Below are 16,514 nucleotides of genomic sequence, written 5' to 3'. Positions count from 1 at the left end.
TTTATGTGAAGAAGTAAATATGGATTGTTATGTTACTACTGGCAGAAGTTGGACCTTTGGGGTTTGAGAAGTTTCTAGAGGTATTTTGATGTTTTTTTCACTGTGAAAACTTGTCACCTTTGGAATCCATCATAACTGACTGAATTCGAGCTGCTGTTCTCTCTCAACGAGGTCATTCCAAACTTTTCAGCCAACTTCAAAATCGGGGGTGGGGGTTTGGGTAGAGTGTCACTTTAACCTCAAAACAGCACCTTGAAGAAGTGAAGGCCAGCCAAAAATGTCCTCACTCTGAAGGTTGAAACTCAAATTGGGTCCCACAAAGATAGAAAACACACACCATGAGTTACCAGCTGTGGCCAGTATCTAGCTCAGATTCAACTGTGTGTTCCTGTAATACAATGGCTTATTATTTAGAGCCCACTCACACACACACACGCACACACACACACACATACAATGGGGCAGCTTGGCCCTCAGATTAGTGGAGATTGACCCCTTCCCCACCCTGAAGCAACTTCCCTTTTTCTCTTAACCAATCAAAATGGTGGGTTGGCATAAAAGTGTAATGTGAAACCAGGGGTCTTGGCTCAACACTTCAAACCTAGAGCACAGTTGGAGGCCAACAGAAACAACAGCTGTAGTCTTTCACATTCTCTCACTCTCACAGAATCTCCTTACTTTGTTATACCCAGACACACACTGTTTACAAACACCATCTGCTGCACACACACAGTCAGACACACTCAGTTTTATTCAGCAAGATACGGACACACACACCTCTGAGAGCTTTGCCTTGTGGGATTTACACTGTGGACTGCTACTATGGATTAATCATTTTGGTGGCTGGCTGTGTGTTTTACGTACAAGACTAGTCCCAGTCTAGCCTAACTGGACAAACCAAGGACTTACTAGCTTACTAGCCATCTTAGGTTGTCATCGCCTGTTGGAGCTAGTTAAACCTAGCTACAGTATCTGCATGAGGCTGCTGGGCCCTCTTTCTATGTGGAGGGTGGATGATGCAGTGTGTGCTCTCCTTCATCTCCCCTCAGCTGAGCTCCGGATCCCCCTGTAGCTGCGAGGTTAGCCCCGAAGGGACAAAGAAGAAGAAATCCAAGAACCTGTAAGTACTCAAATCTCAAATTAACGTGTGTTTCCTTTCTGTGGTTATTTTCATTTTCACTGTCTGCTCATTTTGAAAATTGGAAACAAGGAATGGCAAGGTGTTTTTAACCTGTGACAGTATCACACTATTGTTTAGGAAAACAAAGCTTTGACTTTTAGATTTAAAATAAATAGATAATTCATTATTTATGTGTGAGAAAGAGGGGGAATGAGAGTGAGTGAGAGACAGTATGATAGCTAAATCTTTCATAGTCCTGACAACTAAAGTAGCATTTACCACCTCTGTTTTCATCAGCTTTTTATTTTCATGCTAATTTTATCAACATGTGTATCCAGTACAGGGTGTCATTTTCACGCCCTGCTTTAACATCCATTGTTTTAAAAGGATGTCTTTGCTTGTGTCCAAACTGAGGGTGAATGATAATGACCTTCTTCAGCACATGGGGGGTTAATTGAGACAACAGGACTTATTCTGACGATGTGTTAGCATGGGTGTGATTGGATTAGTGGACTGGGGATGTTTGGACATATCCACACTAGGATGGCTAAATTTAAAACCTTTCCCTTTCCTCTCCATTTTGGGTAATTTAATTGATATTAATTTAGGGGGATCAATTTTTGTTGTCTTTTCAGTTTGTGACACTGCTCCCTGCAAACTTTAATGACACATACAAATATTTTGGCCATTTTGATGGTCTGTGCAATACCTGCACATGTTCGCGGATGTGCAAATGCAGAAGCATGTTTTAGGCTTAAGGTGAAAGTTAAAGCTAATCATTCAACACTGATCATCATCTACTTAATTAAGTGGTAAATGATGTGTGTGCTGCTGAGGAGTGTGGTACCATATGTGTGTCTCACATTCTCAGCGGTGTGAGAAGTAAGGTGTGTGTGTTGAGAGTGTTTGTTCGTGTGTGTGTCAGATGTGTGTGTGTCAACACCTCAGTGATTCATCAGCTGTTGAATGAGCTTTATTCACTCCCCTGTTCACCAAGATGAAAGCACATTTCACACCACAGGGACAATAAAACCACTCAGTGGCTGTCCTTGGGCCTGATAGCTGCCCATTCTTCTGCACAAGCTGTGTTTTTATGTTGTGTAGTTAACCAGCAGATTAAGTGATTAAGATTCCACAGCCTTTTTCCACAGTATGTTGCGTTCTTGTCAGCGGTTACAAACAGCTTCAGACCAGCTTTATTTGCTTTAATGAAACAGACACTTCACAGAATACAGCATTGATTTTTAGGGATAAGAAATGTGTTCTTTCTTTCATTTTAATGTAGTTTTTAATCTAGAATGTGTGAATGTTTTCAAATAAAGACATATTTCCAAATCAGTGATTGATTTGCTGGATATGGAATTGCCCTAAATTGTGTTTAAACACTTTGTTTTCATTATAGTAACATCAAACAGGATTTAAGGATTGCACATAGCAACTTAGCTTGACAGCATTTGTTGACATAGGTCGTTGTTAGCAAACAGTGATTTACTTACTAGCAGTAGGTAAACAACCATTCATCAGGATGTTAGTTCATCTAATATTACACATCACTCTGTCCCTGTGGAGGATTCTTTTTGTTCCAAGACAAGCAAAACTTTGATTAAATGAAAACCTGCAGTTTTTTAATACAGTATAGTGTCCAGACTAGTGTGACGCAAACAACAATAGATTTATTTTATACATTTAGTTTTCCATTTTGATGTGGGATGAGACATTTAAGCTAGATCTAAGAAAATAGATATGGTTGTATACACTGTGCAAGTCCTGAGCCTGTTCATCGTCCAGTATTTGACCCATTTTCAGCCATTTTTCATTATGCCACACTGTAAACCGATACCCCAGGCAATAATCTACTCAATCCTATTGAGTCACACCAATAAACATACCCTTAATACCCCTCAATACAATATCTTTCTGTGTAAGTCAAAGGAATACAAATGCAATATGTTACTGCTATAGATAGAAATCTCAGTACTGTATATAACCAAGCATGAAGGAAATGAAATTATTTCCTCCAGATGTTGGAGACTGATATAGAACATATATATATATATATATATATATAGAGAGAGAGAGAGAGAGAGAGAGAATGGAGCAAGTAGGTGTACAACAGTGGGCAACAGGTCTCACATGGCCAAATCATCCAATTTATAGCTTAAAGAAGGTACTCATGGGATTTTTGGAGTGAGGGATCCAGTAGTAGCACTAGATATGATTTCCTCTCCTCTCGATGTCCCTCCTGTTGTGTACATTGTGTTCTGTGTGTTTTAAACCTTTCTGTTGTTCTAGATTTGATATGGTTGAGCACACTGTTACCTATGTTGATGTAGACTTAAGTTCAACTTGAAAAGGTGCAACTTGGAATGTTTTTTGTGGGGTGGTCTCAGCCTGGCAGTTAGTGGCAGCATCGCTATAAACAGTCTTTATCTTGCCGTTTTTACCATAATCATCATTAGTGACAGGAACATTGAATGAAACAGATCTCAATACACAATGTAAATATCCATAGAAGAAGACAATGGATAGCATTTTTCATTTAGAGGTGAAATGGTACTTACATGTAAGAGCCCATTACATCTGTCCTCTTTGAAACTTCCCCTCTCCACTCTTATGAAGCACTTGGCCACTCATTCATCATTTAAAACAACGACTTTCTGGTCATCAGCTTTTTAAGCATTCTCACTGTCCAGCTCTACTTTCCCCCCCCCGTACTCTTCCTAACTTTATAATAATGAAAATAAAAACATCTAAGGCTCCGAGCTGGCTCATATGGGGTCAACATTTCCATTATGGAGCTTGGGGCCAGACCCATACATGCTTTAAAAGTGATCAGTAAAATCTTAAAATCAATTCTAAAACAAACAGGGAGCCAGTAGAGAGAAGCCATGAATGGGGTGATGTGATGTCGTCCGTTAAACAGTGAGAAGCCTAGCTGCTGCATTCTGAACCAGTCGGAGGCAGGAGAGTGACTTTTGGTTTATGTCAGAAAGGAGAGAGTTACAGTAAAGCTTAGATCAGAATCAAACAGTACCCCCAAATTTCTGGCAGTGAGCTTCACATTTGCAGACAAGGGACAGGGTTTGGGGGATTGAACAATATGATTTCTGATTTTGACTTATTGAGTGTAGCTAAATTTTATGCCATCCAACAGTTGACATCACTGAGACAATCTAAAACAGCAGCTAGGCTTTTTGGGTCACCAGGTCTCAGGGGAAGGTATTTGTACATTTTCCTACTTCCTACACTTCTTCCTTCTCTCCTTTTTTTGCACATTTTGCTCCCTGTGTCTAGTTTTCGGAATCCAGCAAATCTGTTTTCCTGAAATTGTCCACATTGTCTCTGTCTCTCCCCCCTCCATTATCACCTTTTGTTTTTACTCAGTCCAGGTGTTCTGCTTCCCAAAGCAATGGATCCCTGCATAGCTAAACCTTTTTTCCCCATCTGGTGGTTTCCAACAAGTAGCAATAAAGCCATAAACCTACAGCACATCAACTAGTGCACCAGTGCAATATGTGTAGAAATGTGAGCTGGTTGACAGAGTAATCTAAGGTTATAAAAATTATGCATACCCAGATACAGATACAGTTTTTCATTTCTTTGGGTGTATTATACTACCACAATAAACATGTACATACTAACAAGATTGGGATACCAATACCTCAGTGATTAGAACTGGTATCCATCTTCAATTCATAAAGGCAGGAAATACAGACAGATGGAGAGGAAAAATGTTGAGTGCCTGTGAAGTGTTTAATACAAACACAACACAACTTACCATCTGCATGTTTGTGTTATTGTGTTGACATATGTATGGTTGTACTTTACATACTGTATATACTGAAGACATATACTGTATATGGAAAGTGGTGTTTTTCACAGCATAATACTGATTCTGTGCCATCCCTAGTAGTTCCCACGCAAATAATCACCTGGTGCATGTAAGGCCCTTTTTGTGTGCAGTGAAAGCTGGCCATAGTGAATGTTAGTTCTGTTAGACATGATGTTCACTGACCTTGTTGTAGAATCAGTGTTGAGATTATATGAACCACTTAAATCTATCTAGTCTTGGTCATCCAGGTTATATATAGACATCTAGAGGTACTAAATCAAAGTTAAGTGGATGTCCTGAAACTGGAATTTTTCATCTCATAATAAAAAGCATGTAAGATAGGCCAAGAAAAAACAACTGGACCTTGAGGAGTGGACATCCCATGGAGGTTTATATGGCTGGGGATCCCTACCAGTCGGTAAAACTGATGAAGCCTCTTTGATGAGGGTTGAATCTCTTCAAGAGCAAAACAGAAGTCCGGTTGCCTTTGACTTTGGTTGTATTTATTGTACGTGATCAGGCAATATTGTGCTTTAAAAGAGCGCTCTGTCGATTTAGCATTGCACTCCTACAAAATTGTTGGACTCTTTTATCCCATGCATTCTTCTTGCTTGTCAAAACCTGGTTACATTAGCCACAATGCAACTTGATTGCCAACAGTTTAGTCATAGTTTCGGGTGCGTTATGTTAGTAGTGGCTAATATAGCCTCGGGCCGATAGTAGTCTTCAGCCCCAACTGACGTTTCAGTTTATCAGGCTTTGCACAGCTCCTTCCAGAGACGCAAAGGCTTTATACTACTTTTTCTAAACAGAGTTTGATATGTAAAATCGGTGGAGTTCCACCTTAATTATATTCCCCACAGTAAATGTCTTGAACATGAATATGGAGAGCGACGGAGGGCTATGTATATACTTATAGAACTAAAGTTAGATCCAGGTAACTTATAACGTTATTTTGTTATCAGCTACGCTGTAGCCTACAGCGTATCATCAGCAGCTATGTACATAGGCTCAGTAGCTACACCGTAACCCCTTAACACACAAGCATGAATCAAGCATTAGCACCTCTAGTTACAGTTATGATATGTGATATGTTTAAACCATGACTAAAGCCCCTCAGACATTGTATTAAAAAGAACAGGAGCCACATTGAAAATATCTTTGAATATCATTTTGAGTTCCTGATTGAGGACATTACATTGTATTCTGAGTTGAAAAATCAAAGACACAGCTAGAAACTAAACTTGTAGTTGTCCTAAAAATCTAATCAGTTAAATAAAGTTTAATGCTAGCAAGCTTCCAGTGCAGAGGATTTAACAGAGCTCTACCACTGCTTGTCATCTGGAACAGATGAACAGATCGTTACAGTAGTCAAGTTGCTAAAAAGACAAATGTCATCTCAACTCCTAACCCATAAAACTAAAAACCTGTCCAGGCCCCAGTGGAAGGAATCCGTCCTCTCTAAACACTGCTTGGTGATTGGGTGAGCCCAGAGTCCGCCTTCTCCAGACCCCCCCGGACTATATAAAGCTCCACCAGAGCCTCTCAGGGGTTAGAGGAATGTGATTGTCAAACAAAGCCCCGGACCCCGAGCACCGGCACTCCGGACACACGCTTACATGCAGTCAAATTTCCACACACACCAAGTGAACCTGCAATCAGGCTGGCACCCATGTTTCACACTATGGTTGATTTCTCAGAGAAGTACCTTGAAAGGTAAGAGCAATGCAGTAGATGTGTGTGTGTGTGTGTGGGGGGGGGGATCTGTACTTTCATTTTTGTTATCAAGAATTAGAAACATCAAAGGAGGGGATGAGGAAGGCGTGGGGTGGGGGCTGTTTTGCCTCCTACAGGAATCTATGCTTTCAAGCTGGTAGGAAGCTATCTGACCTCTACATGGATCTCATTTGACAGTCGCAGTGAGGGAGAAGAATCCCCCGTGAGGCTGAAGCACTCAAACTATTTGAGGAAGCAGCTTTAAGTTCTAACTTGAGGCTGCCCCTTTTTCTTATTATATGCAGCCTGGATTTCAGGAATAGGATTGCTCATGTGGTCTTTGTGGCTAGGAAGGTGAGTTTGCTCAGAAATAGAGCTCCTTTTTTGGACTTGATTGAGGGAGACTGTGAATGAGATGGTGTTATATTTATGGACAAAATTTAGGACAGTTCCCTTTTTCATTGTTCTTCTAGGAATATTGCAGAGTGACTTTCTCTTCGTTATGAGGCACTGCATAGAGTTGCCTTTATCTCCCTTATTCTGTTACTGTATGTGTTTTATGTTTTTGGATACACATTTCTGGACTGTTTTGTCTGTGAAGAAAGTTCAGGACAAACGCTCACAATTTGTTCTCATATCTTTTTAGACAGAGTACAAATAGTATGAATGTTATTTAAAGTGTTACTGACACAACCCTTGACCCATTATACTCACCCCGACACAGATGCACAAACAGACACACATGCTTGCACAGTGTTATTTGTGTGTCCTGTATTCACTTCACAGGCACACAGCTTTCTGTAAATACAGAGTGGCAGAGGGAACGAAAACAACCTTGAACGTTGCTCACCTCAAGCTGCTGTTCTCACCATCCTCCTCTGTTCTCATTGCTGTACCCCAGATCTCACAGGTCAGGCTTTACAAAGGGTGAACATTATGGGAAACAAAGCCTCATGTAGCAAACAACAAAAAGTGGGATGAAGTGGGGCAGTGGATTTGGCTTGTGCTTGTATGGTACATTGTGATTTGCAGTATGTCTGTCTGCTGCTCTCTCCCATGTGCTCCCAGAGCCTTTCTCTGGGAGTGCGGCCTACTTTTCAGAACACCAGGAATAGCCAGCGGGGTGCTATTAGGGCGTCTAATGTGAGCCAAGCAAAGAGGGAATAAAGAGCACGGAAACCTGCGGATAATTGCAGAGCGAAAGACCTCTCGCTCTTTCACTCAAGCACATAAAGCCCTCTATGTTGCACAGACACAAGCAGACACTCAGGTGTGTGTACACATTATGCCGGTGCTGCAAACGTGGACATGCTGTATTTAGTTTGCTCGAGGGGCAGTGGAGCAGACATTTCTGGGTGGCAGCGTGTTAGATCAAAGATCATCCTAATTTGATAATCCTCAGAGAAAGCATGTGTCAGTCTCTTTCACAGATTAAGTGAAGTGTGGGGGTCGCACTATCGCACAGTACATTACTAATTGTATTAGCGCTGGGGAGCTATTAGCAGGCTCAGCTGGAGAGATATAGTAAAGTATCAACTTTAAATGCAAAGGTACTCAAAGTGAGAGAGCATGGGGTAAATATAATTCAAATACAAGTATAGTATCATTAAGTGATGTTACTCTAAAAATATGTGTACCCATGTTTTTTTGGTGCTTTTTTATGTCAAAAATGGCCAGCCTTGTTGTTATGCAGAGTGCTTCCTGTGGCTGCATGTATGAGTCCCCTTTTCCTCCTGTTTTAAGTCTGAGTTAAGGGTTTAGAGTATCACCCAAGGTGGTTTTACTCAACATGCTGATAGTGTTTTCCCTTTGTTTAGGTGATTAGTTATAGTTAGGTAGCTGATTTTGCAAATCTCTGGTGTCTGGAGGACACAGACTTGACTCTCTGCATGACACCGTTCAAATCTCCCTCAGTCTGCCCACACTGAGGGAGTATTATGTGGCACTCCTTCAAGTTGGAGTCGCTGTTGACTCCCATTGAGCTAATAATCACACAGGCAGTTTCATGTATGGCTGTATCAGTTGAGTTGCCATGCAGGAAGAAACTCTTTATCTCAGCTAAGCTTCAGAAACCTCACACCTCCTGCAGTATTACATACTACCTCACATGCAGACTTACAGAAAAAAGTGTTACTGCAATCAGTGCTGCCAGTGTGTAGTGTCTGCTATATTTGAGTTTCTGAAAATAAGTGGAACGATAGATCACAGGATGATGTGAGCTTGAGTTGTTTCCAGTGTTGACACCATGCAACTATTGGGAGTAAAAAAAAATGCCTTGCGAGCAATCTGTGCTGCTGGAGGGCTGAAAATGTCAACTGTTTGTGTTTGCAATATCCATTGACACCCACATGGTGGCAGGATAGAAACATACATTTCCCTGTGTGACCGTTGTTATGACATCATTGTCACATCATTCCCATGCAGGCTCGACTTGTATAAAACCAGACATAAATAATAAAGCATGTTTTGTCAGGCCAACAAAATATTTTCCAGCCCTTATAAAACAACTTTCTTCTCTTCCTCACATGTCCTGGCAAGTCAGAGGCTCTCTGTTTTAGCGAATACATGCACAGCTCAAGACCTAATTGCCTGAAGTACAACCTAAAAATAGAACAATCTAATGAATCCTGCTCTGATGTTATGAGTTTATTTAACAGCAAGAGAGTTTTTATTTGGGCAATAATGCCCCTCAGGCTGTGAGCTATTCACAGGGATTCTGCGTTAGAGCATCCTGTTGTTTCCATGAAAGAGAGGCCTGAATTGTGTTCAGCACTTCAGCATCTGGTTTAAGCCTGCTTCATACAAGGCACTTACGTTATTTCAATCAATGGGTGGGTCATCTCTCCACCAGTGACACTGTGTGGATGTTGAGGTATTTTATAGGATTAGATTTCTCTGGTTTTAAAGTGAATTTTCTGGTTCCTCTAAGAGTCTTTCGATCTCTGTCTTGTCCTTTATTTATTTTTCCTCCTCACATCGAATTCTCATTTCTTCTCTTACCTTGCCTGAGAGAAGAAAAAAAGCTTTCACATGGATTTTTCTAGATGCCACATCAGTGCATGCGTTTACTTTTTTCATTTATTGGTTGTACATACATTTTTTAAGCCACTCATTTGGCAGTTCTACTCTCCTGAACCTCACAAACACTTCGCCTCTTGTGGTTCTCTGGGTCGACTAAAGTAATCTCCACCAGCTGAGCCTCCCAAACCCAAACACACCCAAATCAATACACCCACAAAGTCACACTCCTGATTTTAAAGGAGCTATTCAGCTGCTGCAGCCAACAGCTCATGCAGTCATCTTGTATCATGTGTATGGGCATGTTTCTACCTTTCCTGTCCTGCAGCAGTTGGAAAAACTCACATCAGACAGCTGACTGTGTTCTCTGTTCAGTTTGGCAGCTGCACTGTGTGGCCACTGCACATTTACGCATGCATAAATTATCTCTCTCCCACTTCCCTTCACACACACACATGCACACGCTGGTGGAGACAGGGAGTTTTCCATCACCTGTGACTGGCATGAAAAGCACCAGTGAGTTGGCACAGGTGCGGAGTGCGTTTTTTTTTTTTTTTTTTTTTATGTTTGTGTGGGTGCTCTTTCATCCCCTTCTGAGTATATTTGTGTACAGCATTTGTGCTAATCTGCAGTAGTGTGTTCTCCCACCCCCCTGTGTGTGCATGTTTGAATGATAAGTGTCTATAATTGGAAGTCCTGTTTGTTAATTTGGGGTGTACATGCTCTCCTGGGGGCTGTGGGTTGGCAGTGGGACAGCTTGCAGTGATTAGGGCCAGTGAGCGCACACTGCCGTGCTGCATTATTAGCGGGCCAGCCAATCCACAGTGGAAATCAAAAGCAGGGACTCAGGAAATGGGTGTTGAGTGAGGTCACATCCCAGCGAGGCAGCACGTGCTCCAGGTCAGGAAAAGCCAGGACACGTACCAAGGGATTATGGGAATGCGCAGAATTCTGAAGGAACCCATGGGGGGCTGAGGGCTGGTGTATCGCCTTGAGTGAGATTTAAGGTGTGTGTGTGTGGGGGGGGCTGTGTGTGTGTGTGTGTGTGTGTGTAAGATGGTTAGAGGAAGGTGAAACATCTGAGGTGGGCAGTCAGGGAGGATTTTGGATGAGGTGAGGAGGTCACTGTGCCCTGTTGCCTTGGCCCTGGGTCAGCTCCCTCTCAGCAACCCCTCTAGGCGCATGGAGAATGGCGTGATGAAACAGAGGAGTGAGGATTGAGTCTCTCTCCTCCTTCTCTGCCATATTCGCTCAGTCCCTGCCGAGGAACCTGCCAGGGACACATCTACAGGAAAGACTGTTAGAGATAGTAGATTGACAGGAGACACACAAAGCGAGGAAAAGGGAGCTTGACATCCGCCTTTTGGAAAAATTCGGTCCCACCATACCAACATACCTGGCTGAAGACTAAAATGTACACAACACGACATTTATTTTAATCTTTTTTGCCGTTTGTGGGTTTGATTTCATGTGGACTGGATTTACAGTGCTGAAGAACTTAATTGCTGATTCCCATGGATTGTTTTAATTGTGGACTTTGGACTTGGACTCAACGCACTTTCTTCCCATGTGTCTTTTTGTCTACCTCCTCTATCTACTTTATCATTCCTTTCATCCTTTTTCCATTTTTCTCCTTGTCCTGTCTCAACTTTTCCCCCTCCTTCGCCTCCTTCTGTATTCATAAATCTTCCTTTCACTCTTCTCTCTCTCGCCAACTCTCTCCTTCTTTCTCTCTTCTATCTTTCGTTCACTCAGGGCCAAAGACATGAAGAATCGGCTGGCTTTCCTGCGGAGGAGGAATGAATCCCCAGGAAGCAACCCAGCCAGCAAGTTAGACAAAGCTATGAAGTCAGTCAAGTAAGTGGCCACTGACAGCATGTGCATGTGGGTGTGGGTGAGACTGTTTTCCGGGTCTCGCCACAACTGTTGATGACCTGGCCTTGAAAGACATGTGGGCAGTAGCAGTGGTTGTAATGTGTGGCATTATTAAAACGAATGAGAGAATGTTTGGGTAACAATGGAACATCAGAATGAGGAATAGTGAAATGTCTGGATGCAGGTTTATTTATTATCTAGAAAATATGTTTACCAAATCAAATATATTCATGTCAAATATGAAATATCAGAGATCAATGTGATATTTAAGACTGCTATTGTTTCCATGTTCCCATGCCTGTGCTTTGGTGATTGCAATAGACTTCACATGAAGCTAACCAGTGTGTGAGATGAGCAACTATTCTTTATATACTTTTTATATATTCTTTATTTAATATCCATTTGGTTCCAAACAACCGCAATAAATGTCCTCTGTGGAGGACATGAAAATATCATGAAAATATCAATATTATAGGACATGAAAATATCAATATTATAGATTATTGTATTAACATTTCCCTTGTATTATAACAGTATAATAATGCCATATATAATATAATAACTGCCAAGCAGCTGCTTCAGCACTTAAATGCAATATTTGTACATACATGTTCTAAAAGACATATCAGTAAGACAAAAATTGTACAAAATTGTAAGAGCAAATTCTTTGATAGATGTCAGAGTGTTCGCTAAAACTCAAATCCATTATCAAAAGGCACAGAAAAATGTCCAAATGGACTAAAATGTACCTGAAATTACATTGCTACTTCTTTCTTACTGTGTCAAATAAGGCCTCTGATGTTGATTACAGTGAGTGTAGGATGAGCACTGTGAAGATACATGCTTTATAGCAGGGTACAGAAAGCATGAGAGGCAGCAGGGGGCAGACAGACACTGGTGGTGGGGGGGGAGGTCTCTAAAGCCCGACAACACATCCCCATTGGCCGGCTGGAGCCCCTCCCCTCCTGGCTTCTAAATTGCATTCAGTGGGAATATAAAAGCCTACCCCCACCAGGGTGAAGCAGATAGACTCTTAGTGTTGTACACATTCATAAGGCTGGACCGAATGTGACCAGTAGACACAGACTAGATCGGAAGGAAGCAGCAGAGAGGAATTACCTACTTCTACGTTTCCACCTAGAACTACCCAGCATAGACAAAGTTCTGCGGATGGGTCACACAATGAGAAACCTGGCAGAGATGGGCTTGTTAAAGAATCGCTCTGCTTTTATCTGCAGGCCCACTCCAGAGGAAGCACTGAAATGGGGTGACTCACTTGACAAGCTGCTGGCACACAAATGTAAGTTACTTTTAATTCCTTTTCCTATTTTTTCTCTCTTTTGTCTCTCATCTTCTCCCTCCTTTACATACATGGGAATCATCTGTCTTTTGTTTGGTTATTTTTTGCGATATGATTTAGTGCAATGTGGTTCTAGATAGTGGGTGAATATATAGATACAGTGCTTGCATGAGGTGGTGGGGGAGGGTGGTGAGCACAGGGAATATGCATGTACTGATATATGGATTACACACACACACACACACACACACACACACACACACACACACACACACACACACACAAACTGCCGCAGTGAACGGGCATCTTGCAGCAAGTTTCCCTAATCCCAGCAGAACTGAGTCCATGCATTACATAGAGTGAAGGGGGGAGACTAAAACAGGCAAACCTGCAAGTGTGTTGCTATTTTTGTTTTCCACAATTCATCTTCCACAGCTCAGTCCCAATCCTTTTTAAAAGCTGATGCACAGCCAGCGCTACATCTGTTCCTCATTCGGCTTTGTTGGCCTCTTTATTCTCCCTCTTCTAATTTCCTCTCTTCCACCTCTTACCTCACTCCTGCTTACCAGAATGAGCTAAGAGATGACTGCTTGCACTGGCTCTGCTTATCAGCGTGGGTGATTCATGGGAACGGAAAGGTGCAGACGGGAGCAGTGGGTGGACATGGCTTCCTGCTATTCATTCTTCTGGTTGCCTTCTTCCTCAAATCATTAACTGAACTGGAACTTAAAAAGCCCAAAGTGCCAGAATTAGTCCTTTCCCTTACACTAAAACAGTCATCTCTTTGTTCATTCACAGCATGTGTGTATGGTAATGAATAGATGTCATGCTGAATAGTAAGGAAGGATTGGGTCAGCGGGGTGATGTCACTTAAAGGAGGTCGAGGACTTGAATATGTGCTGCGGTGTTGAGAGTTTTTTTTTTAATGTCTCACTTTATTCCAACCACATGACTCAAAAGGCCGTCACAGAGCTATTTTAGGCACTGAAACTCCAAGGAGCGTTTCAGCTGTGAGGTTACCATGGCACTCTAGTCAACTCTCCGTTTGTTTATTCTCCTCCTCCTCTCTGCTCACCCTCAGATGGTCTGGCAGCGTTCAGAGCTTTCCTGCGCACAGAGTTCAGCGAGGAGAATCTGGAATTCTGGCTAGCATGTGAGGAATACAAGAAGATCAAGTCGCAGTCCAAGATGGCCTCAAAAGCCAAGAAAATCTTTGCAGAATACATTGCTATCCAGTCTTGTAAAGAGGTGAGTGAGCGTGCCCAAAACTCATATGGGTACTGGCATCAAAACAGCCTCCTGCAAAAAAAGAAAAAGAAAACACATTTTCCCTCCTCCTATTTCTTCAACATAACAGTGTAAGCTTGCACTTCCATAACTTGTTTTATTCTTTTCCTCTGCAGGTAAATCTGGATTCGTACACCAGAGATCACACTAAGGACAACCTGCAGAATGTGACACGCTCCTGCTTTGACCTAGCACAGAGGCGGATATACGGGCTGATGGAGAAGGACTCATACCCCCGCTTCCTGCGCTCAGAACTCTACTCAGACTTAATCAACCAAAAAAAGCCCAGCTCCACTCCGACTTCATCCTCATCATAAGAGACCAGAAAAAGATATAAGGAGAAGAGAAGGATGATGATAATGAGAGAAAACAAGGGGGGCAGACTTGAAAACAGCAGAGTAGGTGGGTGGGATGTGAGGTCCTTTGTTTGCCTTTTTTAATTATTTTGTGTCATCATCCTGTCCACTATGATTTTTTTGGTGTTATGGTGTGAGAGGACGTGGCAAAGCTATGGCACTGCAAAGGAATGTAGTTTACACAGTTACCAGGTGGATGGATGAATGAATGGACTGATGAATGGGTGTTAACTAAAAATACAGAAGCCCACAACTGAGGGCTGGAGCAGGAGCTGGACGCTTGTCTGATCACTGTCTCTCTTTTTTCTTTTTTTTTGATGTCAGTCTTTTGGTTGTGTTTTTAAGTTTTTGTCCAGTTGTACTGGAGAAAAGGAGGGGTTGCTCAGTAAACCCTGCAGACATGAAGACAGTCCGGTACTGTTTTGTCACTTTTTCCCCCCTTAATTTCCTTTTAAACATCCCACTTTAAATCCCCTCCTTTCCTCCACCTCATTCTCTGTGAAGCCACTTCAAAGCTGTTGGTACGACACAAACTCCCTTTTCTTTGTGTTTTTTTTTTATCAGGCTCTAGACTATATGATGGAGGGTAGAAAAAGAACAAGATGATGAATGAAAGCTAGCGCTATGGCTCTGTTTCACATGCATCTCTGTTAAACACCTACGCCCTCTCAAAGCTTCTATAAATGGCTTTCACCTTATTGAATTCATTCCAAGACTGTGGAAAGATACTGAGAGCGTTCAACAGGGACAAAGACGGAGACAGCGATGGGCAAAGAATATAAATGTATAACAGATGGACTGGAGCTGTGATGAAACACAGACATGTGTCACTCTCACATTAAAAGACATTCAAAGTCACATTCAAAGCCAGTAATGGAAAAAAAGACGACTTGCTTCCTGTCTCCAAAGACTGTTTACAACAAGGAACGAAAACTGAAGAAGAAAAAGACTAGAAAGGGTTCGGTGGAGCCAAACAACATTTCCTTTAACATTGTAGCTCATTCTGGACTAATCGAGGAAGCATTCTCAGGACATTGCTATGACAGGTTCCAGCTTCGTTTATCTTCTCAGCTGTTTCTGTTTTTCTACACACTCACTGTTTTTATATGCTTTAGGGTTCCAACCTGCACTCCCTAGTTCTACTGAGCAATACACAAGTGGTTGCTCGTGTCGTAGTCTGAGGAAAAAATTGCTCCATGTTGTACAAAAGTTTGCCTATTTATTTAGATTAGCTTGCTGGATGCTTCTACAGACACCCTCACCTCCTCTAAAGCACTCAGCTAAAAGCTCTCACTTTCCTCTTAACCACCATACAGGTCCAATGCTGTCCTGAACTTTAAGTGCAATATTTTTTTGGTATTTTTTATTTTATTATTATGGTTTGTTCATTTATTTGGATAATTTGACTTTTTATGGGGAAAGATGAACTGCTTGAGCTCTGTATTAACTTTATTTGTTAAGAGAAAAAAAAAGCTATAAGGTTGACTTACAACGCAAACTTTCAAGAAACATAAGTAGTTTAATGAATTTTAAGCAAGTGATTCTAACTGTGTGTTAACCCCTGGCAGCAGGCAGCTGGGGGCGTTATGGTTGTAAATATAATTCTTTAAGAAAACTATGTGATAACACATTAAAAAGAAACAAAAACAAAAAACCAATAGGTCTCTGCTGGTGGTGAATGTGGGACCCAGCTGTATCTATGTAAATATAAGAGACTCAAAACTATAAGATGACATGTATTGTTAAAAAAAAAAATAGGTGAGCAAGAGCAGGTACAATCTGCTCTTTTCCCTGGTCATACACTGCTTGTAAGGAGTTTTCTGAAATGCATTTTATCATTTTCACTGTTTACAATTCAAAATGCATCTCCTATGATAGCAAATGAAAACAGTAGAGTACATTTGGTGTCATTGCTAATGATAAATAAACCAACCAACTGATAAAGTAAGATGTGTTGTCTCTGGATTTTTCTTATAATGTGCATTTGCATATTGGTCACAAACATGCCAA

General features: G+C 41.6%; 1 protein-coding gene across 16 annotated transcripts in view; it reads left to right on the top strand.

Annotated features, from left to right (window-relative positions):
* rgs3a (regulator of G protein signaling 3a) overlaps positions 1 to 16,452 on the top strand; it is a 155,635-nt gene extending 139,183 nt beyond the window's left edge. For 14 of the 16 annotated variants that reach the window (XM_044173710.1, XM_044173705.1, XM_044173704.1 and 11 more), the window contains 5 exons: positions 1,050 to 1,120; positions 11,442 to 11,543; positions 12,800 to 12,861; positions 13,943 to 14,109; positions 14,265 to 16,452. In XM_044173710.1, coding sequence (XP_044029645.1) covers positions 1,050 to 1,120; positions 11,442 to 11,543; positions 12,800 to 12,861; positions 13,943 to 14,109; positions 14,265 to 14,465 — 603 coding nt within the window. In that variant the 3' untranslated portion in view covers positions 14,466 to 16,452. Of the gene's footprint in view, positions 1 to 1,049; positions 1,121 to 6,500; positions 6,669 to 10,805; positions 11,101 to 11,441; positions 11,544 to 12,799; positions 12,862 to 13,942; positions 14,110 to 14,264 lie in introns of those variants that run through there. The other 2 variants (XM_044173718.1, XM_044173719.1) reach the window with 2 other exon arrangements.
* The last annotated feature ends 62 nt before the right edge of the window (positions 16,453 to 16,514 follow it).

Source organism: Siniperca chuatsi, linkage group LG18 (assembly GCF_020085105.1).
Source record: "Siniperca chuatsi isolate FFG_IHB_CAS linkage group LG18, ASM2008510v1, whole genome shotgun sequence".
Classification (NCBI taxonomy): domain Eukaryota; kingdom Metazoa; phylum Chordata; class Actinopteri; order Centrarchiformes; family Sinipercidae; genus Siniperca; species Siniperca chuatsi.
The sequence above is the reverse complement of the archived record's forward strand: the minus strand, read 5'-3'. Positions and strand labels throughout refer to the sequence as shown.